Below are 25,540 nucleotides of genomic sequence, written 5' to 3' on the forward strand. Positions count from 1 at the left end.
TATAATGTCTCAATAAGGGAAACCCCAATGCTAGAGTGGGTGTTGTTATACATAAATTCAGCCAAGGGGAGCCATGTATCCCAACTATGTCGTACATCATGGCAAAAGTGCCATAGGTACATCTCAAGCCATTTGTAAACAAAATGAGGGTTTTGAAATGAGCTTTTTTCAAAAGTAAATTTGTAAACAATAACTTCTCAGCAATGCTCATGTAGTCTTTTCAAAAGTACACTTGTACAATATCAATCATACAATAACTTCTTAGTAGTGCTCATGTAGTCTTTCAAAGAGATGCTTTCGCATTTCAAGTTGGTACACATAGATCTCTTAGATGATGGCTCATAGAAGAAAGAATTTGTGTTCCCAATATTTTTTGGATTTTGATGTGGATTTCTTTCGCTACCACAAGATGATATGCTATGTTGGGAAAAATTACATGTTTCATTGTTATGTGGTGTAGTGTCATGAACTTTTTTTTTGGAGAAAAGAAGACATTATCAAAATTTCAATGCAATCATCTCTCAAATTTAATAACAAGAGAGCATTTCTACAAGTGAGTCTCTTCTTTATCACAAGAAGAACTAATTCCCTAAAATTAGCAAATAACAATGATGTCCTAATGAAGTCATGGCATTGATTAATCCATTTGAAGAAGAGAATCATAGATTATCTTAGCATTGACTAATCCATTTGAACAAGACAATCATAGATTATCTTAATGAGCGTCCAATTTTTAAAAAAATCGACATAATGTATAATGGACCACAAAGTGTGGTCAAAGTACAAGATGGAGCTATTTTTACATTTTGTGCATAATGGTATCACATGCACATTTAATTAAAGTTCTTACAGCTATAAAGAAAATATGCATGCTTTCAACCATTCGATTCATTATGGGCGTTATTGGTAACACATAGGCTATATGGGGATGTGCATCAGTTTGTGTCAAAGGTTTGCATTGCAAATAGGTCAACAAGGTGAGTGGTTCTTGACAAGGATAATAGTCCATCTTCAAGAAGCTTGTAGTATTCTTCTGCATCCACAAAAAGATCTTTCTCACCAAGCAATGAGCCACATTTTGATCGAATGAGGAGCTAGAGTGTAGGCACCAAAGTTCCAAGTCTTATTATTATTGCCCCTTAAGAGTTATAGGTATTGTGGTGGGATAAAAGCATCCATATGAAGGGCTTCCTCTTTATTGTTCACCCAAGATGGGTGAGCCAAGTAGCAACCAAGAGATTGGCCTACTCTATGCAATATATTGAAGTATGAGGGAGGAGTACTAAGGGAAGACAATATCATGGTGCCATTGGTCTAAGGTTTTCTAAAGTTAAAGGAACTTTATTGTGATAGTGAATGCATATTTTAGAGCCTTACTTGATGAGTCAAGCCACTCCACTTTAAGTTATTTGTCTTCTTCAATGCATTTAAGCATGTCTTAGTCTGCGGCACCCATGCATGCACACCACATATATAGAAGTGATGCACCATGTATAGAATACTCATGAAAAGAGAGAAAGAAATGAAGATTTATTGATGTCTTCTAAGATATTTCATCAACATATAATAGCTAGCAACATGTGTCATCAAATATGTACAATATCTTTCACTTCAAGGTGCTAAAGTACAAGCCTAACCTAAAAACTACATCAAAATCAAATAATCAAACTCTAATAAAAGAGACCCTCTTGTTAGGGGGTCCTTTCAACTCTATAAGAGTCTTACCTACACAACCATTTGCATTCCTTCCAAATTGCTTTTATCAAGTTTTAATCTTGATGGTCTATTTTGGCTTCTTGAGCTCATTTGGTGTAAGCTCATTCACATCCCGTAGCTTGGTACCCTTCATTTATCCCCTTGTCTTAAAAAATTTATTTCACTATCTTGTCCAACAAAAAACAAGGGTGCCTTGACACTCCTGCATTTTTGGATCTCTCATGGCTTTGGGACCCATAAGACGCCACATGTCTCAAAGACTCCATTGAACACCAATATGGATCTCCCATGGCTTTGAGGCCCATAAGAAGCCACATGTCTCAAAGACTCCATTGGTCTTGGTGTTCAAACGATAAGCTTCAATATAATCCTCCTAGCACTCGATATGTACAAGCTCCTCTTCAATTTCTTCATATACTCACATAGGAATGCCTCCAACTCTAGACAATGCAACTCAAGTTGTATTGCCCGAGTCGAACATAAGCTAAGATATAAATGAGAAACCGAGGGGCATGTGTTTTAAGAGAGGATCAACATGATTCATATTCTAAGGATATATTGAGTACGCGCATACATATAAGAGATTACAACAATTTACACACAAGGCTTAAGCTACAACAAATCACCAAACGATTCGACGCAATGATCCATGTCTTACTGAATAGTTATATGCATGAATGACCAATCACTAGACTAGTATTTCATCTTACTCAAGAACAACCCATGCACTAACACATCTTACCAATTTACGCAACGAAGTATTGAGCCTCTTTATTGAAAACTTGAAAAGAAAAAACAACAGAAAATTGCATGAAAATTTCGTTGCTCAAATACTAGCGCAAACTGCTTATCTACACATTCATCGACTCCTGCCCATTAAATGCTTGTTAAGCTTCCAACAAGTTACTAACCCCTCAACAACCGGTTTGCATGTACGTGATGTACCAACATAATCTCTTACCAGTCTTCCTCAATAACATTACTAAACCCTTGACCAGATCACTACTAAAACCCGGGTTTGCATGTACGTGATGTACCAACATAATCTCTTACCAGTCTTCCTCAATACGATAAACTAGACTCTTTTGAGACTCTGAGAGAGAGAGAGAGAGAGAGAGAGCCTTTTTTTTTAAGAGTTCGAGGAGATTGCCTAGGATTCTAGTGCAAGGATTCCACTTGGAGATTCATCTATCCAAGCATCAAACATGTTGCCAATGTAAATTAACAGACCCTTGACCAGAACATTGTTAGAACCCTGGTTTGCATTAAGTGATGTACATAGATAATCTCTTTTCAATATTCCTTGATGTAGTAAACTAGATTCTTTTTAAGCACAGAGAGAGAGAGAGAAATGACCATATTTGAGGTAGTGACTCTAAAACTGAAGGAAAGAATTCAGTCCTCCATTGAAAGTTTGGAGTTTACAGTCCATTGGTCAATCATGAATTTTTCGACAATATTATATCTAAGTGTCCACTCTGATATGGAAAGACTCGATTAGAAGCTACTTCCAATCAGATAATAATATATCAACATGTACATCCACAAGGCCTTTAAAGTACAGACTTCTAGAGAGGTGCAAAACATGCCAGAATGTGAATTTTTCTTTGTTCATGGTCCCAAACAGTTCCAGATGCCTGTTAGATTGATTAATAGTATATCTGCATATCTTTAATGACCAGGAGATTTTCTGAAGGTGAAAATGGTATGTTAGCTCCACCAACGACAGAATGCCAACCAAAAAAGCTATAAATGTATAACCAAGCTTATTGCTAAGTCCCTGGTCATGCACCCACATCTTTAGATTAGCACGGTACAAGAGCTCACCATATGGCACAGATACCAAGCCCACAGAATCATTTTATATTGAATCATGAGGCAGGGCTGTAACTGATAAAGGCACCACTTCGAGCTTCACAAATAAACTGCTCCCCAACCCTCATATTATGTGACTAGGTTTTCGGATGGCCAGTCAGGCGTAGGAATGCCACGCTTACGGAACCAAGCAGGCATGTGGAACCTGTCAAACAGGGCTGGACGTATATCTTCTTGCAATGATAGATCCTGTAGGAGTGGTAATAGTACACCTAAGAGCTGTACAAGCAACAACACAAGCCCTGGTTGAGAACAGCTGTGCTCCACAAGCCTGAAATGAAAAACAGTATTTATGAAGTAACATCATATGTGCTGCCTACCTGCTGATCTTCTGAATGTTCCCCTGTGAAGGGAACGCATGGGATCCCATTAAGAGGCTGCAATACAAAGCTGAAAGGATTGTTATCAATTATCACAGTTCGCCGTAGATCTCTTCCCAAACTGCTCAGGTCTTTCACATGTTCTCTGTACCTTCTGTTAAGCAAAGCAGCATATGAAACTGTATCCAACTTCTTCAGCAGTAACTATTCTTGCAAAGAATTTGCTCAAAAAGTAAGGCACATGTAAACATTAATCCGTGTTCATATTCATGAGTTTGATAGACTTGTGTTACGCTTAATGACTTTCAGTGCTCAGTCTATACTATTTGATAAAGTAATATCATTTCTACAAGCATATAGCCTGTTAATCAGTATTTATGTATAAAGTAAGCAGTGGTCATGTCACAAGCTGCACTTTAAGAGGAGAATTGTTTTTGATCAACTAGCTTCCATGATCTCTCTCCTGACTCCTCACAGGTTGACACCCTTTCAAGCAACTAGCTACTGCAAAGTCAATCTTTCATGTAGGACAAGAAACTCACGAAACAACTGTAGCCGGTCGATACAGCCTTGCAACAATCTTATTCTCAGGATCAATTCTATCAACAAGAGGGCTAGCATAGCCTGCAAAAAGCCCATTAAAATCAGAAAATTAGACTTCACTGCAAAACCCCCTCCCCAATGGAAGGCACAGCAAGAAGGCAAACTAAGAAGGCAGCAATTCTTACAAATGCGACCAAGCACTCTGCATTCTCACAAATACGACCAAGCACCTCTGCATTCTGTTGCTCGCAATTGCTTCAGAACACTCAAACATTATTCATGCACAAATCTGGGTTCCAATACATCTATCAACATGCAATGTGGGCATCAACATTCAATGTGGGGTTCAACATACAAGTCATAACTTTAACCTGATGAATCTATTTGCATGCAAGCCTCATAACATCCTTGTAACCAGTACCATAAATGTTCAAACAAATTCCTGTAAAAGCACAGCCAAGAGTATGGTGTACATGGCACAAGCCTTCTCACTAGGCATCCAAAAGATAAGGCTTAGCGCAACAACCATCTTGAATCTTGATTGTTTCTGCTATTGGATATGTGCTGTTTCTCATCCATTCTCATTTTTCATTCTTCCACAATCTTTGGCTCTTACATAAACAGAGCCAACCATTCAATTTCCTTAGAGTGGACTGCAAGGGCTCTTACATAAATAGATTCAACCATTAAATTTCCTCAAATGCGTTGCTGTCCACTCTCTGGGCCTGCATTGTCCACCTGCTCACTTTATCATTGTCAGCCTGCACACTTTCCAAAGTTTGTGATGTCACCTCACCTTAAGCTGGGTTCACATTATGGTGGTGGAAGTTTAGCAATCTAGGGGTAGGCCCAACATGGGTATTCACACTAGCAACAAATCTGCATGGAAACATATTTTTTATTCTTTAAAAGCAACCAATTAGCAAAAGCTTATGCACACTTTTTGTTCATGGTCATCTCTGTAGGTCGTATGGACTGATTCATACAATACTGTACTGTACCAGTTTGTACAATTCTGACCAAAAAAAACTGTCACCCATTGGACACTGAATCTGGTGCATTCCTACACAAGGATTCCACATCTGCATGTGTTCCTGTGCATGTCCGTCTGTGTGGCACTATTTGCCAACCCACTTGCCTTGGATACCACTTGTTCCAGCCCTTTTCCATCTATGCAACCCCCCTTCCCCAAAAAAAGAAACCCCTTGAATTCGCACCATAATTGAGAACCACCTTGCATTTGATATCCTAAGGCAAGACCAATGGAAGAAGATGGTAGAAGCCATTCCCAATGTGGATCCATGCAAAGGATGGTGGACCAGTGTCATGTACCATGACATGTAGACCAAGAAAATTGATGAAGAGAAGGAAAGGATCGATAGAGCCCTTGATCCTATTTCAGCCACACAGACGAAGTATGGTTGCTCCATTCTCACCGACAAATGGAGTGATCATAGGAAACAAGGCATGATCAACATACTCCTATCTCATCTGCTTGGCACATACTTCTTGCAAGCCGTAGACACTAGCAAAAGGGAAAACAAGGACACATTCATCTGCCATCACATTTGATAGCTTTTCTCACATCCAACAAGCCATCATTGAGGTATACATTGTCTTTAAAGTTGTTACTTTATTAAGCTCCCAAGTTTCAATGATCATGAAGCCTCCCTCTCCCCCCTCCAAGCCTCTTGTGTGTGTGTGTGTGTGTGTGTGTGTGTGTGTGTGTGCGCGCAAAGTATTATGCATATAGGCGAGCACCTCAAAAGTACTGCAAGTCATCACCCACAATGCATCCAATTGTTAGCACATGAAGTGCTTGCTTGAGCCCAAGTCTCCCAAAATAGTATGGACTCTCCATATCCAAGTCATTGCATAGACTTGCTCATGGAAAACATTGGGAAGCTCAAGTGGGTGAAAAGGGTAGTGCTTAAAGCTACATCGGTCACACCTTCTTCATAGTAAAGATTAAGGTGCTTGCAATATATCGGAAGCATAGTAAACTCAAGTTGAAGAAGCCTCTTTCGACTCAATTTACTTTCATGTGGTTGCTTTTGGAGTGCCTTTATGAGGTGCAGTCTACCCTTCGTCGAATAGTGGTGTCTGCTCTATGGAATAAGTGGGATGAGCACGAGACACACAAGTATGAACAATTTTGGCAAAAGATTCATGCTATTGTAATCGTGGTGACTCCCATTTACGCCTTCTCGTTTACTTCTTCAAAGCTACATTGATGGAGGTGCAAGCTTACACAATGATTACAAAGACTTAGCATGCACACCTTGTAGACATAGTAGAGAGGAGATGGAAATAGTTGTTGGGTGTAAAGTCCCTTCGTCTCCGTGTGAAGTCATACGGATGTGAACACACCCTTATTTATACCCTATCATATAAATAAATTCTTTATTCTTTGTGTACCATCACAATCCGGTACACTCATCTTTGTGTTCACACTCTCTCACTCTCAAGACTGCTGCTCCACTTCTAACTCGCACTCCCATTGTGCACTCTTCCCTTCAAACTGGTATGGCTAAGGTATGCGCGCTTCCTGAAGTCTGTGCGTGTCAGTTTCAGCTCGTTTGCGCAAAGAAATGCCATTTCAGACGAAGGAGAGTGCAGGCAACACCTTACTAAGCTACTGACTATTTAGGAGCAGGTAGCGATTGGGCCAAGTGACCATTTTCCAATCAACATGAGGTAAAGCGACTCTTTCGAGCAATGACATGTTAGGCACACGGAGGGACAGCTAACGCAAGTCAGCGCAAGCCACATTCGTCAGTTGCAGGTCATGTGCAGGCTGAATCAACGAAGTCAAATCGGCCAGCAAGTCAACATATGTGCACAGCATGTTCTTTAGGACAGTTCATCATTTTTTTAATATATTTTTTTACAACCAAGCCCCCTACTCACTGATGGGGGTTCACGTGTATAGGCACAGTTCAAAGATTTGTGCAGATTTGTGCCTGAAATTTGGGGCTTTTCCCAAATTTAATGCAGTTCATGCATAACATTGACATTTGACTGGGAAATTGCAAACATTGTGTACATTAGCTCTAGAAATTTTGGGGCTTTTCATGTATCAGTGAAATTTTGCTCAGCTATGCTGAATTTATTGACATTGGTACACATTTGGACCTAAGAAATTGGGAATTTTGCAAGATTTTGTGAAATTTTCCTGAGTTTGCTTATTTATGCTCTCGGAAATATGTATTAATGCAATCGAGGTAGATTGGGCAATGAAAATTTGGAGCTTTTGCTGAAATTTGTGGATTTTGGCAAAATTGATGTGTGAAATGCACTTTGGGATATGCCTGAAGCAATCTTGGCATTGTAAGCAGTGTAAATTGAGTCTCCTATTTGTGAGATTTTGGAGAAATTGCAGAGAATTTTTGGGTATTTTGTGTATCAGAAGTTGATTCAGGCACATATGTATGCAGTACACATGTTAGGAAGCTCCTATTGAGTTGATGTATTGCTGAATATTCATGGTGCAGCAGACTTAGAGATCATTTGCAGATCTAGGATTGTCGTAGATGTAATTTTTGGTGATATTGCTGAAGTGGGGGTCACCTGGCAGTGATGTGTGCATGTAATGTATGCTGAAATTTCAGTTATATTGTTGAAAGTCATTATTTCTACTGCTGTACTTGTATTTGAGCACTGTCTGTAATACAATGATACTAAATCTTGCTCTTATTTCCTGAAAATTTGGGCTGAAATTAGCTGCATATTCAGCATGTTGTTTGCTGTCATAAATTACAGCGCTAGTCCTTGGTGCATTGCTGACAAATGGCCACTAATGCTTCTAGCAACAGTGACACTAAATCCCTCGAAATCAAGAGGTTTGATGGCTTTGGCTTTGATATGTGGAATGACAAGATGCAAGGCATTTTGTTTCTCAAAGGTTGTGATGATGCTCTCTTAGAAACTAAGCCTACAGCTATGGCAGATGAGGATTGGGCTAAACTCAACAAGAAGGCCATTGCATACATTAAAATGGTTGTATCTGATGTACTTACAGACATTAAGTGTCTTGATATAGCTTATGTTGTATGGAAGAAGTTAATGGATACTTCTGAAAATACAACTCTAGTAAATGAAGTGCATCTCATGCGCAAGCTTGTGAACATGGAGTTGGATGAGTCTTAGCCATCATTTGAGCATTTGAGTACTTTCACTCGGATTTTGAGTCAATTGCAAGACTCTGGTTTGCAGCCCTTCAATGATAAACTGAAGGCTATTTTCTTACTAATGACTTTACCTGATAGTTGGGAGGCTTAGGTTGTCTCACTTAACAACAGCACTGCTTTAACCTTTGATGGCATTGGGGGCTCTATCCTCAATGAGGAGATTAGGAGAAAGTCCACTGGAGAAAGCAGTGGTTCAGCCTATCATCTTAGAGGTAGGTCAGAGACGAGGGGTAATGCAACAAATAAAGGAAAAAGTAAGAGTAAAAGCAAGGGCAAACATCAAGATGTTACTTGCCATAAGTATGGATGTAAAAGGTATTAAAAGCCTGAGTGCCAGTATCACAAGAAATAGCAAAAAAGAAAGAAACAGCAAGGAAAGAAAAAGAATGATGACAAGAAAGATGATGATAACTCTTCCTCAAAAGAAGTTGCAAAGGCAAATATTGCGTCTAGTGTGGTCATTGAATAGCTCTCTAACACTAGAGAGATACTTATTGCAGCCTCATCCAATGATGTAGACATTATGGCAACAACAGGTGATATACACATCACCAAAAAGGAGGTAATTAATGCCTTACTTTCAGCTCATGATGGGCTGTCCCAATCATGGATAGTGGACAATAGTGCCTCTTTTCATGTTAGTCCCTCTTTGGATGACTTTATATGGAGACAAAGGGACTTCTCATACATGTAAAGTTATACAAGTGTCTCTTTTCATGCTAGAAATTGGATTTGGAAGGCTCCCACTACATCACCAATACCGTTCCCCTCTAAAAGGGAAGGAAGTTACAAGGAAACCACCAAAAGAGAGAGTGGGAAATGGCATGGAACCAATGAGATAAATGATGCACAATCGAGAACACGTACAGCAATAGAAATCTCCCTTAGAGGGCCCTGTGCAATGGAAGGGAAATGGAGCATAGATAGCCCCCTCCCATACCAGCCTATCACAAAAGTGGTTCCTGTAGAAGAATCCTCAACAAAGACGACCACCTCGATAAAGATAACACGGGTCTCGAGTCTGGGAAGGCCATGAACTAAGAGAAGAGGGAAGCCCAAGTTCAAAACATGTAGGGCCTTAGATACAGAGCTTGATGGATGGTCAAACAATAGAGGCAAGGTACCAACACCACTAACAAGCACCAAAGAGATGTCATCAGCAATGACCATAGCCTTGGACAGATAGAGATCTTGCAACAAATCACCTCGGGCAGTCACATCACTCAATGCACCAGTGTCAATGAGCCAAGGCGGCTCAAAAGACAAGACAATCAAAGAAGACTCCTTCATGTGATAAATGGTTAGAAAAACAGACTCAATGGTGAAGAAGAGGTAGACCAAAGCTCTGATGTAGATCCACCCTTTAGTTCCGATTGAAGGTGAGGATATCTCCTCCAGCACTTCTCCTTGAGAGGAGAGGTTTTCCCAAATGAGGACACGTAGAAGATCCTCTGCGTTTCCCCACAAAATTTGTATCAAAGTCCATAGATGACTCCAATGTCTTCTTCTTCCCTATCTTTTGCTTAGCACATCCTGTACTTGGAGATAAGGCCACATAAGCATGACCATGTGCACAAGCTCCACAAAAATCTATCTCACTAAGACACCCATCCTGCTCAAGCACCAATGGGACTAACTCCTCTGCAGCGAGTCTCCTTGCTATAAGAAAGGAGAAGATTGGTGTAGAGTACATCATAGGTCGATGACAAAAGATACCAGAGAAGTGTCACAACTAGAACCTCCAAAGAAATTTACATACCAAGGACGGAATCAAAGTGACGGAAGAAGATGACGGAATCAAAGTGTGTACCTACTAAGGAATAAGAAAGATGATGATATGAATGACTGCCAAGTAGGGCATGACAATAAATAAGCACAAAACCCCTAAACTCACCAATTGAAATCTGAAAATGCCATAAATGTTGGCTATGGCATAATAATTGTCTAGAAAATGCCACATAACCACCAAAAATCCAATTGGCAAAGGACAATGTCTGATAGGTATGGACAACCTAGAAAATGCAAACTAACTGCTAAGGTGCCATTCACCACGAAACCAACTACCGAAGGTAATAAATGCAAATTAGAAATGGAGAAAATAGCTGCTAGTAAAGATCTAGACAATGCCCACTACTAGAAAATACTCTACATAACAAAACGCAAATTAGAAGGAGCTACCTACAAGAAATACAAGTCTAAACCTGCAAAATGGTGCCGCCCAGCCAATGGAATGGCCGCCCAAATGCACATTGAAGCCGCCCAACCTGCAAATGTGCCACCCCGCCTGTATAAGGCTCGCCAAAGTGCGAAACGCAAATCTACCCTAGTAAATTGTAACAAACCTTTTGTATATTAATTGTTACCAAGACATATTGGCTCAATGATTCTAAATTAATTAGATACTCAATGAGACCATGTAACGAGGAAACTGGCTTCACACCACCATCCTCCATCACATGGATACCTCTATTTCCTCGTCATCAACACCCTGAGTGGATGGGTTAGCTTGTACTGTTTTGTGATATGTAGGGTGTACCCTCCCTACTCCCGTCTTCTAGGTCACTATTACTCAATCGGCCACATCCCATAAAATTTACCTCACTTATTCAAAAAAACAAAAAACAAAGTTCCATGTGGTTCCATCCGCCTTTGTAGGGCTTGGTAGGCCACTGGGCAGCCAGCGTGCACTCTTTGTCCGATGCCATGTCCTCTCTGGGGTGACTACTTGGATTCCCTTGGTAAGATAACCATCGCCTCTGTAGTCTTGGTATGCCACTGGGCAGCTAACATGCACCCTTTGTCCAATGCCCTAGCTGCTTTGGGATGGGACACCTTGGGTTTAATAAACATCACAATGGTTGGCCTAACCTTTCGGCTCAGTTTTGGGCCTGAGAGGGGGTATCCATGCATTACTTGTTGATTAGCCTCTTAAACAGCCCGAAAACACACTAAAAAATGCTCTATAGAGTAAAACCCTAAAACGGGGAGCAGTTCGAGAGAGGTCAATAGAAACCCTAATTTTTGGGACGCCCTTCCACATCTATAAATAGACACACTGCCCCCATTCAACATCATTCTGTCTGTGCAGGTTTCTCACTCCACGTGCAGATTTCAGCCATCAGCCTCCTCCCACGTGGCTGTCCAGCCCTCAAGACTGCTGCCACTCCATCCATGTTTGCTCCTGCTACTAGCACCTTCATCCATGCTGACGTCAGTTGCTGGTGACATCATCATCTGCTGCGATTTGATCATCCAGTCATCACTAGCCACATTAGACACTGTTTGAGCCTGCTGTTTACAACAGACTATGCGAAGTTTCTGGCCTCCGATCAGCGGTACACTGCCGCGTTTACCAGTTTCCAGCCTCCAGACTGCTGCGTTTTGGTGACCAACCTGCTGCCATTCATTATTCAGCCCTCCTACACTCCGACTAGTGGTCATAGACTCGGGATCTGTCTCCGGTGGACGTCACACTCCGACATTGCCCTGCCCTTGAGCACACTGTACACTCTTACATTCATTTACAACATTCATTCACTTCAGAGTTGTGTTCTCTCTCTCCCTTCTTCTGTTTGTGTTTGAGTTTTGAGTTTTGTGTTTACGATTTGAATTTTGCCCTCTGCGTCTATATCTGTCTCTTTGTGTTTCTGTCATGGTCGTACACTCTGTGTATCCTCAGTGCAAACCCTAGCAGTTGGATTTCTTTCCTACAACAGGTCCCTTCAAAAACAGGCTAGAAAAACCTTTGCAACCAGAGCACCTACAAAATCAGCAAATATAGATTCCAAAGGAATGCAACATCTCCATTTCTCAACACGCATAAAGCACAAGCGGGCCAAAATGCCACTACTTCCAACAATTAGTCTCCATTGTGAAGAGAGAATAGATCATCCTTTCCAAGATCAATACATAACATTCAAAAATAGTGTAGATCCAAGCAAGGCAAAGAAACTCAAGAGCATTAGTAGAAGCTAGGCCTATGTTGTCGATAGCTATTTGTAAAGAGCATAGCAAAGACAGTGTAGATATATGGTTGATGCTTTGAGCACAAAAAATTTGGGGCTTTTGACCGTGCATGTCAAATTTTCTGCCTGTGGGTGCAAGTATAATAGAAATTGCAGCTAAAATTTGGGACTTCTCATGCAATGTGATATATTTGTCCTTGGAACACCTGTAATCAGTTGTAGAGTGTTGTGGCACAAGGTTTAGTGCTTCTGAAAATTTATTTGCAGATCTGAAATTTCTACTTTTACATGGTCATTTATTGCTGGCTGGTACTTGTTTGTACCTTGGTCACTTGTGTGACAGTTTCGGCCTGCATTTGCTGGGTTTTTTTGTCAGATTTAGACTAAAAATCATGGCTGGCAGCAATGACAGCAGAAGAATGGGGTGAGTTAAATGAGCTTGCACGCTCAACCATCGAGCTATCGATTTTTTATACCTTGCCGTTTAACATTGAAGGTTTGGATTCTGCCTATGCTATTTGGACTCGACTAGAAGAACTATATGCACAGAAGAGTGCCACAAGCAAAGTTTATTGGCTGAAAAAGCTTATGGATTTACGTATGAAGGAGGGTACAGCAATGTCAACTCACTTGAGTGAGTTTAACTCCATTTTCAGCCAGCTGGTTGCCTTGAAGTTCATGATTGATGAAGAATTTAAGGCTACGTTCTTGCTTTGCACTCTGCCAGAGAGTCGGGATACATTCAGGACTGCTATGAGCAATTCTAATGCGATCCTTTTATATGCTGATGTAGAGAGTGCTCTATTCATGGAAGAAATGAATCGGCAGAACAATGCATCCAATAAGTCTTCCATTGCTTTTCATACTAGGGGCAAATCACAGCACGAAGGCAAATCTGATAGCAAGGGAAAGAGAAAGGAAAGGGCAATAAGACAGATGATAGCAAGGAAGAGAAGAAAGAGAGTCAGCCTAAGAAGAGCAATGTTAAAATTGAAGAGGTAAATATAGTCACTCATGACAGTGACAGTAGAAATGACGTACTCTTTGTCTCTTCACACTTTAGTACACATGCTTTACTTGCAAAAACGGATGATGGCATGCATACTTGGATTCTAGATTCAAGTGCTTCCTTTCATGTCACCCCTCATCGTGAGTGGTTTTTTGACTATACAGGGGGTCAACATGGTATTGTTCATCTTGGGGACAACTATACATGTGACATTCCATGTATTGGCAGTATGCAATTGCAGTTTCAGCATGGTTCTATCTTCACACTTCAGCATATACGGCATGTACTTCAACTCAAGAAAAGCTTGATTAGCACAAGGCAATTAGATGACGATGGATTTTATACCACCTTTGGTGATGGGAAATGGAAGATCTATAAGAAATCTAGAGTGATTGCCAGAGGTTGTAAAAGTGATACCTTGTATCCTCTCCATGTATCTAGTGTGCATGACCATGCCGTTGCCGTGATCGAGCAGCCAAGTGTTTCTTTGTGGCATGGATGGTTGGGACACATGAGTCAAGCTGAAATGAAAGTGCTTTCTCATTCGGGTTACTTGCCTTGTCTTCGTTATGCTGATTTTGAGCATTGTGATCATTGTGTTTATGGAAAACATGCACAGACGTCTCATAAGAAGTCTCTTTTGCTGAAATCTTCTTCTCTAGAGTTAGTACATTCCAATGTATGTCAGATGCCAAGGTTATCTTTAGGGGGAAAGAAATACTTTGTCACCTTTGTCGATGATGCTACACGAAAGGTATGGCTTTACCCTATTCGTAGCAAGGACAAAGTGCTTGACAAGTTTAAAAATTTCTTGGCATAGGTTGAAAATCAAACTGATAAGACACTTAAGTATCTTCGCTCTGACAATGGTGGGAAATATGTGTCCAAGTCCTTTCAGGCATTTTGTGACAGCAAAGGGATAAAGAGGAAGCTCACAGCCCCTCATAATCCACCCCAAAATGGAGTTGCAGAGCATATGAATTGGACCATACAAGATAAGGTCCATACGATGTTGTCTCATGTTGCATTACCACATGATTATTGGGCAAAGACTGTTATGAAAGCCGTACACTTGATTAATCGGTCACCAAACAGGTCTTTGGGGAGGAAATTTCCCAAGAAGCATAGTCGAGCAAGCCACCTTCGTATGCACACTTGAAAGTGTTTGGCTACGAAGCATTTGTGCACATACGTAAGGAAGAACGCAGCAAACTTGAGCCAAAGTCCTATAAATGTATTTTCCTAGGATATGGTGATGAAAGTGAAATGGGGTATAGATTATGGGATCCCGAGAAAAGAAAAGTACTACGTAGCAATCATGTTATCTTCTGGGAAGATCGCATGCATAAACAGCTAGAAAAGACTGAGAAGGTCCGTAGGGTTGTATTCCGGAAAGAAATACCTTTTGGACAACAAAAAATGCCCAACGTACAATAGCAAATACTTGCTGTAAATAAACCTGCAAATGCAAAAAATAATGCTGAAAATTATCAGCCAGTCATTGCCCATAATGATGAGCCATTGGATGTGCAAGAACAGCCAGGACAACAAGCTGTTAATGCTGATTTACAGGCTGAAATGCTAGGACAGCAAGCTGAAAACGGAAATTTGCAAGCTCAACAGCCAACAAACAATGATCATTGGGTTAGGAGATCATCTAGGGCCACTAGACAACCTGATAGATTCATTCCTAGTGCAAACAATATGGCTGATTATGTCATGTTGATAGACTGTGGTGAACCATCTTGCTTCAAGGAAGCAATGGATAGACACGACAGCAAGAAATGGTATAAAGCCATGTTGTCAGAGATGGAATCTCTTGAGAAAAATGGCACTTGGGACTTGGTGCAATTGCCTAAAGGACAAAAAACCCTTTCATGCAAATGGGTTTACAAGATAAAGGTCACTTTTGGTTCCTCGCCAAAGTACAAAGCAAGATTGGTTGTAAAGGGGTAAAAGCAAAAACATGGAGTTGACTTTGATAAGATCTTCTCTCTTGTAGTCAAGATGACTACATTGAAAACCATTTTGGGCTTGGTTGCAACTAAAGATATGGAGCTTATACAGATGGATATAAAGAATGCATTCTTACATGGTGATTTGCATGAAGACATATATATGCAGCAGCTTGAAGGATTTATGGCAAAAGGAAAATAAAAGATGGAATGTAAACTCAAAAGGAGTTTGTATGGGCTGAAACAAGCACCAAGATAATGGTATCATAAGTTTGGTACATTTATGTAGTCGTAAGATTTTCATAGAAGTCAAGTGAATCATTGCTTGTACACCAAGAAGGCAACAGATGGCAACCCAATTATCTTGGTTTTGTATGTTGATGACATGCTGATTGCTGGCAGGGATACTCATGCCTTGGACTCACTAAAGCAAAGTCTTTATGGCAGCTTTGACATGAAGGATCTTGGCGATACAAATCACATTCTTGGCATGCAAATACTCAAGGATAGGTCAAAAGGATTACTCTATCTATCTCAACAGGAGTATATCTCCAAGGTCTTGCAACGTTTCAATATGAAGGGGGGGGAAACAATTGGGGTTCCATTGCCTTCATATGTGAAACTCAGTGCAGAGGACAGCCCTACATCTCATGATGAGAAAGCTGAAATGACCAAAAGATACCATATGCTTCAATTGTTGGCACTTTGATGTATACTATGGTTGCTACACATCCTGACATTGCCTTTGCAGTGGGAGTGGTTAGCAAATACATGAAAAACCTTGGTAAAAAGCATTGGGAAGCAGTGAAAGGTATTATGAGATAAGACCATATATAGGGTTCTTCTATTTCTATCTACTTGAGTTCTTTTTGGCTTACACAACTAAGAAGAGGAAAACTGTTTTCAGCCTCCACCCTTGTGTGTATTCCCCCATTGTGCAAGCAAGAAAGCTACAAGTGAGACTCCTTCCTTCTCTCCCACAATCTTGACATGGTATCAGAGCCTTGTTCGTGGTAAGGAGCTCAAGAAAGCAAACCAAGTTCGCGGTGTTCTGGTAAGACGCCAAGCCTCTGCAGGTAGCACAGCCGAAAAGTGCAAGAGTGCATTGTCTCAGATTGAGACGCCCTTCGCGGTATAGCAAGAGGGCAGTATATGCTGCGGGTGAGGGCTTTAGCCCTCGGTTGCTCTGTTTTTTTCATTTGAGGCCATTTCGGGGGCTGTTTTGGAGGCGGAAGTTTTCTGCACGCACTCAGGAAAAGGCCCAGTTTTATGCTATGCGACCCCTGTTCTATAGGTCGGTGAAAAGTTACTGTAGAAATTGCATCGTATGCCTGTGCCCAGAGACATTGGGAGTTACAGAATCATCCTTGTTGCCTGTTGATGCAAAATCGTCACTAGAAAGTGACTGTGTGGTCAAATACCACTTTCGTCAGTTTTGCAGATTTGCCCTTGTGAGGCTGAAGCTGTGTTCTTTGCAGTGAAAAAATTTTTGCAGTGTTCTGTAATGGCGTCTGATTCTCTTTAACAGATTGTCACTGAAAAGCTTGACAAGAACGACTTCCAAGCATGGAAATTTAGAATGACGAATTTTCTTATGGGAAAAGGATATTGGGAATTCGTTGCAGGAAATGAAGAAGAACCAGTTCTTCCTGATGTTCCCAATCAACAGCAAATGCAGGCATTTAAAGCATGGCATGAGAGAGCCAGGAAAGTTATGTATTGGATGTCTATCAGCATTTCAGACTCTATGATTGTGCATATTCAAGATGCAAGTACGCCAAAGGAGGCATGGGATACTTTGTCAAAAATGTATAGCACAAATACGCAAGCCAAGAAAATGCAGCTCAAACAAGAGTTGCACAATGTGCAAAGAGAAAATATGAGCATCAATGACTACCACATGAAGGTGAAGAAGATTGCAGATGCACTTGCTTCCATTGGGTCGCTAGTGGACGATGATGATTTAGTTTCTGTGACCTTGAATGGTCTAGGAAAGGATTATGCACAGTTCCGAACATCCATTTCCGTCCGTGAAAGATTTCCTGATTTTGAGGAGTTGATTGCTCTTCTAATTTCTGAGGAGCAGAGAAATGGTGGTGCATCTTCTTCAGGAGGAACTTCAAAAGAAGCTGTCTTCTACTTAAATGCTGGAAGAGGTAGAGACAGAGGTAGAGGAGGCCGATCTGGAGGCCGTGGTACAAATCAGAATATGCAGCAAACTCAAGAAAACCAGTCCTATGGAGGAGGACGTGGTAACTCTAGAGGCAGGGGGAGCCAAAGAGGTCGTGGTGGATGGCAAAGAGGCCAAAATGCAAACAGTAATGTTGAATGCTACTACTGTGGTAAAATGGGTCATATGGCTAAAGACTGCTATAAAAAACAAAATGACATCATGAATGGAAAATTGCAACAAGGGAATTATGCATCTTCTAATAGACAGGGTGATGACAGAAATGAGCATTTGTTTATGGTGCAGCACATGAACAATTCTGTGACAAGTGCAGAAGAAAGCAACGATGTATGGTATGTTGACTCAATTGCATCAAACCACATGACAGGTCATGCAGAATGGATGGAGGATGCAAGGAAAATGAAAAAACCAAGATTTGTGGAGACTGGTGATGATACTGCACATCCTATTGTGCAGATTGGAAAAATTCCTTTGTCTATGCAGGATGGGAAAAAGAAATACCTGTCCAATGTATTTCATGTCCCAAATATCACCAAGAATCTGGTTTCTGTTGGTCAAATGGTTGAGCAGGGCTTGCAAGTCAGATTTAATCCTCATGAATGCTTTGTTGAGGATATGAAAAATAAAGGTCGCTTGATAGCAAAAGGAAAGAAGAAGGGCAGAATGTTTACGTTGGATGCAGACATGCCTGAATTGAGTGCAGCAATGTTTGCACATGGGACCGGTGTAGTTGCAGATATTAATATCTGGCATAAACGCATTGGTCATGTTAATGTACAGCGACTTAAATCAATGCAGGCCCAAAATATTGTTGCAGGATTGCCTAAATTCAAGGTTGCAAAAATGCATAAGGTATGTGAAGCCTGTCAATTTGGAAAACAGGCAAGGAAACCATTTCCTAGACATGTTCAAGAGAGTAAGAAGCCATTGGAATTAATCCACTCTGATGTGTGGACTACTAAAGCTGCATCTCTTGGAGGCTGTCATTATTTTGTCACTTTTATTTAATGACTATAGCAAAAAAGTTTGGGTGTATTTTATGAAAAAGAAAAGTGAAGTTTTTGGACATTTCAAAACTCTTAAAGCTATGGTTGAAAAAGAAACAGGCCTGCAAATAAAATGCCTAAGGTCAGATGGAGAGGTAGAGTACCTCTCAAATGAGTTTACAAGGTTCCTACAAGATCATGGCATAAAGCAGCAATATTCATGCAGTCATACCCCACAACAAAATGGAATTGCAGAAAGGAAAAACAGGCATATTGGAGAGGTATCTCGTGCCATGCTCAACGAAAAAGACTTGCCAGATTTTTACTGGGCTGAAGCAGTTGCTACAGCAGTCTACATAATGAACAGGACTCCCACTACAGCAACACATGGGATGACTCGAGAGGAGAGGTATACTGGTAGGAAACCAGATATTTCTCATTTGAAGATTTTTTGTTGCATTGCCTATGTTCATGTGCCAGATAAGTTGAGATCCAAGTTGGATCCAAAAGCTGAGAAATGCATCTTTATTGGTTACTCTCTGCAGCAGAAAGGGTATAGATGCTATAACCCTTCTACTCGTAAGTTTACAGTGAGCAGAGATGCTGTCTTTGATGAGATGAGTAGCTGGTATAAACCAGTAAATGTGATTGATGATATAGATGCACAAAATGGTAATGCTGCACAGAATTCACAGCAGCAGTCACAAAATATTAGTGGACCTGGAGCGTCCTCTAGCAGTGGTTCACATTCTTCGCCATGGACAGGCAGATTGAGATCAGGAGAATCTTCTCAAAGCAATGCACATAGTGGTATTCAGGTATCACGAAAAGAAAAAGAGAAGGTAGACCGGCCCATGTTTTATGTGAATGCAGGTCACTCTTATGTGGATGGTGAATCTAGTGGCTCAGAACAGAGCATTGATGATGAGTTGGATATTCCTTCTATTGTTACACCTGGAGTAAGGAAGACCAGGGATGTTTTGAGAGCACCTGGGAGTGAACCTACTTTGCGCAGGTCTACCAGAGCTAGGTATCCTGTGGATAGACTGAAATATGATGGATTTACAGCCATTCACTATGCCTATATAGTCAAAGTGATACAGGAACCAGAACCCACTTCTTTTCAGTAAGCCATGGAAAAAGAAAAATGGGAGAAAGCCATGGATGAAGAAATGGATGCCTTGGAAGCAAATGCTACATGGGAATTGGTACCTTTGCCTAAAGGTAAGAATGCAATTGGCTGTAAGTGGATTTATAAGATGAAGCACAATGCAGATGGTTCTGTGAACAGATACAAGGCAAGATTAGTAGTCAAGGGGTATGCACAAACATATGGCATTGATTATGAAGAAACATTCAGTCCGGTTGCAAGGATGGCAACCGTAAGAGCAGTCATTGCTATGGCTGCATCAAAGGAATGGTCTTTACATCAGATGGATGTAAAGAATGTCTTCTTGCATGGTGATTTGCAAGAAGAGGTATATATGGAGCAGCCACCAGGTTATGTGCATGCTGTTCATCCTGAGTTTGTTTGCAAGTTGAAGAAAGCATTGTATGGCTTGAAGCAAGCACCTAGAGCATGGTCTGACAAGATAGGACAATATCTTGTCACTATTGGCTTTCAGATTTCCAAGGCAGATTTCTTATTTTATGTGAGAAAAACAGAGAAATGTATTATGCTACTTGTCATTTATGTTGATGATTTGATTATGACACGTGACAGTGATGAAGATATCCTTCATGTGAAAATGCTATTGAAGCAAAAATTTGAAATGAAGGATTTGAGAGAGCTGCGTTATTTCTTGGGCATTGAGGTGATTAGATCACCAAGTGAGATACAGCTCTTGCAGAGGCAGTATGGATTGGACATGTTGTCCAAATATGGGATGACAGGCTGTAAGCCTATTTCAGTTCCTTTGGAGCAGAATGTGAAGCTGAGCGCAGATGCAGGTGAGCTTCTGGAATACCCTACTATGTACAAACGCATAGTAGGAAGTTTGATTTATATGACTATTACCAAGCCAGATTTGAGCTATGCTGTTGGATTGGTAAGTCAGTTTATGCAGGCTCCAAGGAAACCGCATTTGGATGCGGCTAGACGCATACTCAGGTATGTGAAGTCCACATTGCAGTATGGACTACTTTATGAGACTGGGGTTCAGATACAGTTGCATGGATACACTGATGCTGGTTGGGCTGGTAGTATTTCTGATAGACGATCTGCCAGTGGATATGTGTTCTCTTTTGGGAGTGCTTTAGTCACTTGGAGCAGCAAGAAACAGCCTACAGTTGCCTTGTCGAGCACAGAGGCTGAGTACAGGGGTGCAGCAATGGCTACATGTGAGGTAGCTTGGTTGCATAAGCTACTTTATGATATGCATCAGCCTACAGATGGGCCAGTTGTCATTTATTGTGACAACATGAGCAGTATACACTTGGCAAATAACCCAGTCTATCATGCTAGAACAAAGCACATTGAGGTGTATTATCACTATGTGCAGGAGAGAGTTTTACTAGGTCTTATTGATCTAGTTTATGTCAACACAGAGGATCAAGTAGCTGACATATTTACGAAGGCATTGGGCGCAGACAAGCTGCGCAAGTTCAGAGACCTACTTGGTGTGCAGGAATTGGGATTGAGCTCGAGGGGGAGTGTTGAGATATCGAGCTCCACTCGTGATATGCCAGGGTGACCATTGTGCATTTATATCACCGACTTGTTAGCTGTAGATGCGGTTGGTACACCGCCCATGAACAATAGCTAGATGACAGCTACCCTTATCTACTCTAGTTCGTGGCTCAGTTAGTATGCCACCTTAGTTAGTTGAGTTTGGTTTGAGACCCATATATAGGGTTCTTCTATTTCTATGTACTTGAGTTCTTTTTGGCTTACACAACTAAGAAGAGGAAAACTGTTTTCAACCTCCACTCTTGTGTGTATTCCCCCATTGTGCAAGCAAGAAAGCTACAAGTGAGACTCCTTCCTTCTCTCCCACAATCTTGACAGTCCCCCATTCCTTGTTACTATGATGAAGACTACAGACAGTCCTAGCACAAGATGTCAATGATGAGTCTAGGCAACAAAATGCATGGTCCGCTGGCTGCAAAGCAGCTCCAACAATCAGAAGAAGAGGGAGAAGATGGTGACATCAATTAGCTGCCCTCTAGAGCAGCAAAATGCAGGCTGCAAGAGACAGGAGAGCAACTGAGTAGACAGGCTGCTGATGAACTACAAAGGCAGGCGATGTCCTCTAGGGCAGGGCAGCAGCTCCTCCAAGGGTGTTGGCAGCAGGAAAATGTGTGAGGGGAGCAAGAGCACTCAGAGAGGGGTGGATGAATGATAATGAACAATGAGAGTGAGAGAAGATGGATGCCCACATGTTCTTATCTAGGAAATTTTTGGGCATTTGTCCTACTATACAAAAGAAATACCTCTTTCAAAAATAACTATTTTTGCAGGCTGTTTTTTGTGGAGTAAAATTAGGCCAAACTGCATAGTAATCATCTTAATGCAGGCATTTAATTTAGTGGCTCAAAAAGAACTATCAACGAGTATATGTAAACCTGAAAAAACCCATGAAAAAATATTCATCATGAGCAGTCTTATGGCATGTCTCCATGACACACCCGCCAAACTTTTCAGGGTAGTTGTGGACCTTAGTAGCTACAGAGCTTCTACAGATGGTTCCTCATTTCCCTCAAACTAATTAGCTAGCTTCTTCAGAACAAAAGAAAAAGCAGCCAAACTGAACTTGACAACATTGCCTGCAAGGTATTCAATGCATGCAGTTTTCTAACGATACAATACCCCAGCTCTAGCACAGCCTGAAGTGCATATTTGGTCAGCAGTCTTAAAATCCTTGTGACACTAGCGTGACAAATCACAAGTGTGATGAGTAGCACTCCTAATGCATGAATTCCAGCAAAAGGAAGCTGGCACATAGACCATTGGAGACATTGGTGAACATCAACAAAGCACGTCCCATTTTCAAACTCAAACAGCTGTCGTGCTGTGGACAAGCTTCAAAACCACTACTGTATTCAGCATTGACATCGGTTGCCTAAGAGACCAACAGAGTCTGCACACATCTATTACCAATCACTGTAAAATGCTGCCATCAAAGTGCTTGCACATATACTGTAATTAAACTAACATTTGAAACAAAAATCAGTTTTCAGAGAGTTGACATAAAAAGTGCCCATTATAATTTCCATTTCAAAAGAGCAGAAGTATCAATAAGAACCAGGCAATACACAAACAGGACCTCACAGTCACAAGTGGGATCAGTAGGTTCCTGCACAAAACAGCACTTCACATTTACAGGCAGGTGCAGATAGCAATTTAGATAGCTTGGAACCACTGGTAAACATAGACTCACAGATACAAATAGTGTATCAGGCAGCCCAAACAGAAAAGCACTCATGCATAGATTTAGAAAAATTTCACACATGCTGGGAGAAACAGCTAATATTAAAGTTGAAGTGGAGTGCGTATCTCATTTTCACTCCAAGCCACAACTTGTTTTACCAACCTTCCAAGCCAGCAGTGAAGAGTACAAGCTCTGCAAACTCACTTGCCCTCCTCAGGAATTCTTGTAATCCAGGGCGCTCATAAACAGTGACATGATTCACTCGAGACTTCCCTTCATTATCCTGGCCAATAAAGTATACAAAACTCAAAACATGTGGATGTACGTGACAGCTTGTTTGGCAAATATCAGCTTAGGACCAATAGGACAAACCAGTGCTAACCTTCTCAACTGCAACACATTGCAGTTCAAACCATTTCAAACCTGCTCGCAAAGCTTGGCTGTGAAGTAATGGTGGTAGTCCAGATGACTCATATGCGCAAACCAGTGTTTCATCAAGATCAAGGACCACCTACATGACAAACAAATCGTCATTCCTGTATGCAGAGGACAACAAGAAACTGTGCACACCACACATGTTTTCAGAAGCGAAAAAAACAGCAAAGGGTTAATTGGATTACAGTAAGCTTGTTAGAATCCTTGGTGGCCCTGGGAGGAAGAAGAGATGATTGGCGAGGTGGCTGTCGAGATTCCGATACCGTCACATAAAGAGGACGCAATCCAGAAAACTCCAGCAATGGCCGCAACGCTGGGATGCCTTCTATACTATGAATCAAGAGCTGGAATAAAAGCATAAGCCATTGCAAACAAGCTTCCCACAAAATGGACCAGACATTCTGAGTCTTGGGGGCACATAACTGCGGGTCTTGCATGGGTCCAGGCTACAGGGCAGGGCCAGGGGCTTGGCTCAGCTTCTGGGAGGAGATCTTCCAGTTGGTCCAGCTCTCCCTTAAAGAGGCAGATAGGCAGTCATCTCTGTACAAAGAGCAACGTCATTTTCAGCTCTACCTTTAGGGCTACCAAACTCTAAAGAGGTGATTCGGAAGGCAAGTAATGACAGTGCTCTTCTTTTTTTTCCTTGACAGGAGGATGAAGCCGTCCGCCTCCTATCCCAATTGCTTCTCAGATACACTCTTCCTTTGCGTAATTTACCAACGATTCTTAACTTATCTCCCTGTCTGTCTCTTATCTTCTTCTTGACTCCTTACATCCCTCTCTTATCCGCTCGTCTTCTGATCGGGAAGCTACGGCTGGATTTCTCAAGTGTCTCACTCTCTTATCTGCTTGTCTTCTGATCGGGAAGCTATTGCTGGACTTGGGGAAACTATGATGACTAATGCCTTGTTATTTCTCTGTGTAAGGTAAGCTGCTGCACTGTTTGCTGGTCTCGATCTTTCGCTGAGCGGATGCCGGGAGAAAACCCTAGGAGATGGCTAGAGGTTTTCTCTTCGACTCCTGGGGGAGCTGGTGGGAGAAAAATGGTGCTATGTCGGTGTGTGATCGAAAGCAGGTGAGAGAGGAGACGAGAGTATGTGTAGCTGTTGACTCACCGAGGGATTGCGGCTATGGAGCTTCGTCTGTATCGATCGTACGTGCTGAAAGGGAGGGAGAATCGGGAGAGCCGCGAATAGATAGGAACACACACAGACACACACACTCTCTCTCTCTCTCCCCCCTTCTCTCTTCGTGTCCTCCATCTCTTCACGTTACCAATTGTCCTGGAGGCTGGCGGGGCCTCTGTCCCGTCGTAACGCTAGCGTGGTCAAACACGACTCCCATCTAAAAAACCACAGTAAAAAGTTAAAACAATTAGGAGATTAAGGAGATATTAGAAAAAACCTTCAACTCAAAATATTGAAAGGATTTTTAATCAAATTGCCTATCTATATAGGGTGTTAAAACTTTTTCATTTATTTTTGAAAGGTTTCAAAAGTATCACAAATTCTTTGGATTGAAACCTTGGTTTTCACGAACATTGTTAAAGAAAACATTTTATAAAGTACATGATGTTAAATCTTTTTCTTTTATTTTTGAAGGTTTTTAAAAAATATCACAATCCATTTTAGTTTACACCTTGGTTTTCTTGAGCATTGTCCAAAAAGACAAAAATCAATACTACATGAGACATAAAATAATAAAGCTATTTAGCCTCAATAGTAGCATTTCTATAATCCTAGATCAATCAATTTGCCTTCTTGCAATCGACGAGCAACAAAAAACTATGAAAGGTTGCCGCAAACATGTAAATCACACAATATATAGCCTTCTTACAAGTGAACAAGAAGAAACCTTTAGTGAGCTACAAGGGCAGTCAGGGTCCATGTTACCACTCTCAATTGATTGAAGAAAACTTAATGTTCTCTTACACATGTTGTTGGGTCGATTGCAAATGTGTGTAACTTGCCAAATCATATCAATTA

The 25,540-nt window shown here is 41.1% G+C and overlaps 1 protein-coding gene across 5 annotated transcripts; it reads right to left on the bottom strand.

Moving 5' to 3' along the window:
- Positions 1-3,103: 3,103 nt before the first annotated feature.
- LOC148040965 (uncharacterized) lies at positions 3,104-24,835 on the bottom strand. Of its 5 annotated transcripts, none has more exons than XR_015690410.1 (7): positions 23,741-24,808; positions 23,503-23,631; positions 23,283-23,403; positions 4,454-4,535; positions 3,912-4,065; positions 3,544-3,810; positions 3,104-3,406 (listed from the first exon to the last, which is right to left on the bottom strand). XR_015690410.1 is itself a non-coding variant. In XM_087675235.1 (7 exons), exons 2-7 carry the CDS (start codon positions 23,990-23,992, stop codon positions 3,661-3,663), a joined length of 888 nt encoding a protein of 295 aa, XP_087531361.1. In that variant the 5' UTR covers positions 23,993-24,095; positions 24,671-24,796; the 3' UTR covers positions 3,104-3,660. The 5 variants fall into 5 exon arrangements, 4 of the variants coding, with proteins under 4 accessions (XP_087531361.1, XP_087531369.1, XP_087531365.1 ...); XM_087675235.1 differs by having other exon boundaries at positions 3,104-3,810; positions 23,741-24,095; positions 24,671-24,796; XM_087675243.1 differs by having other exon boundaries at positions 3,104-3,810; positions 24,671-24,835.
- Between the last annotated feature and the right edge of the window lie 705 nt (positions 24,836-25,540).

Source organism: Lygodium microphyllum, chromosome 1 (assembly GCF_053477565.2).
Source record: "Lygodium microphyllum isolate KBCC chromosome 1, Lygodium_microphyllum_v1.1.10, whole genome shotgun sequence".
Lineage (NCBI taxonomy): Eukaryota > Viridiplantae > Streptophyta > Polypodiopsida > Schizaeales > Lygodiaceae > Lygodium > Lygodium microphyllum.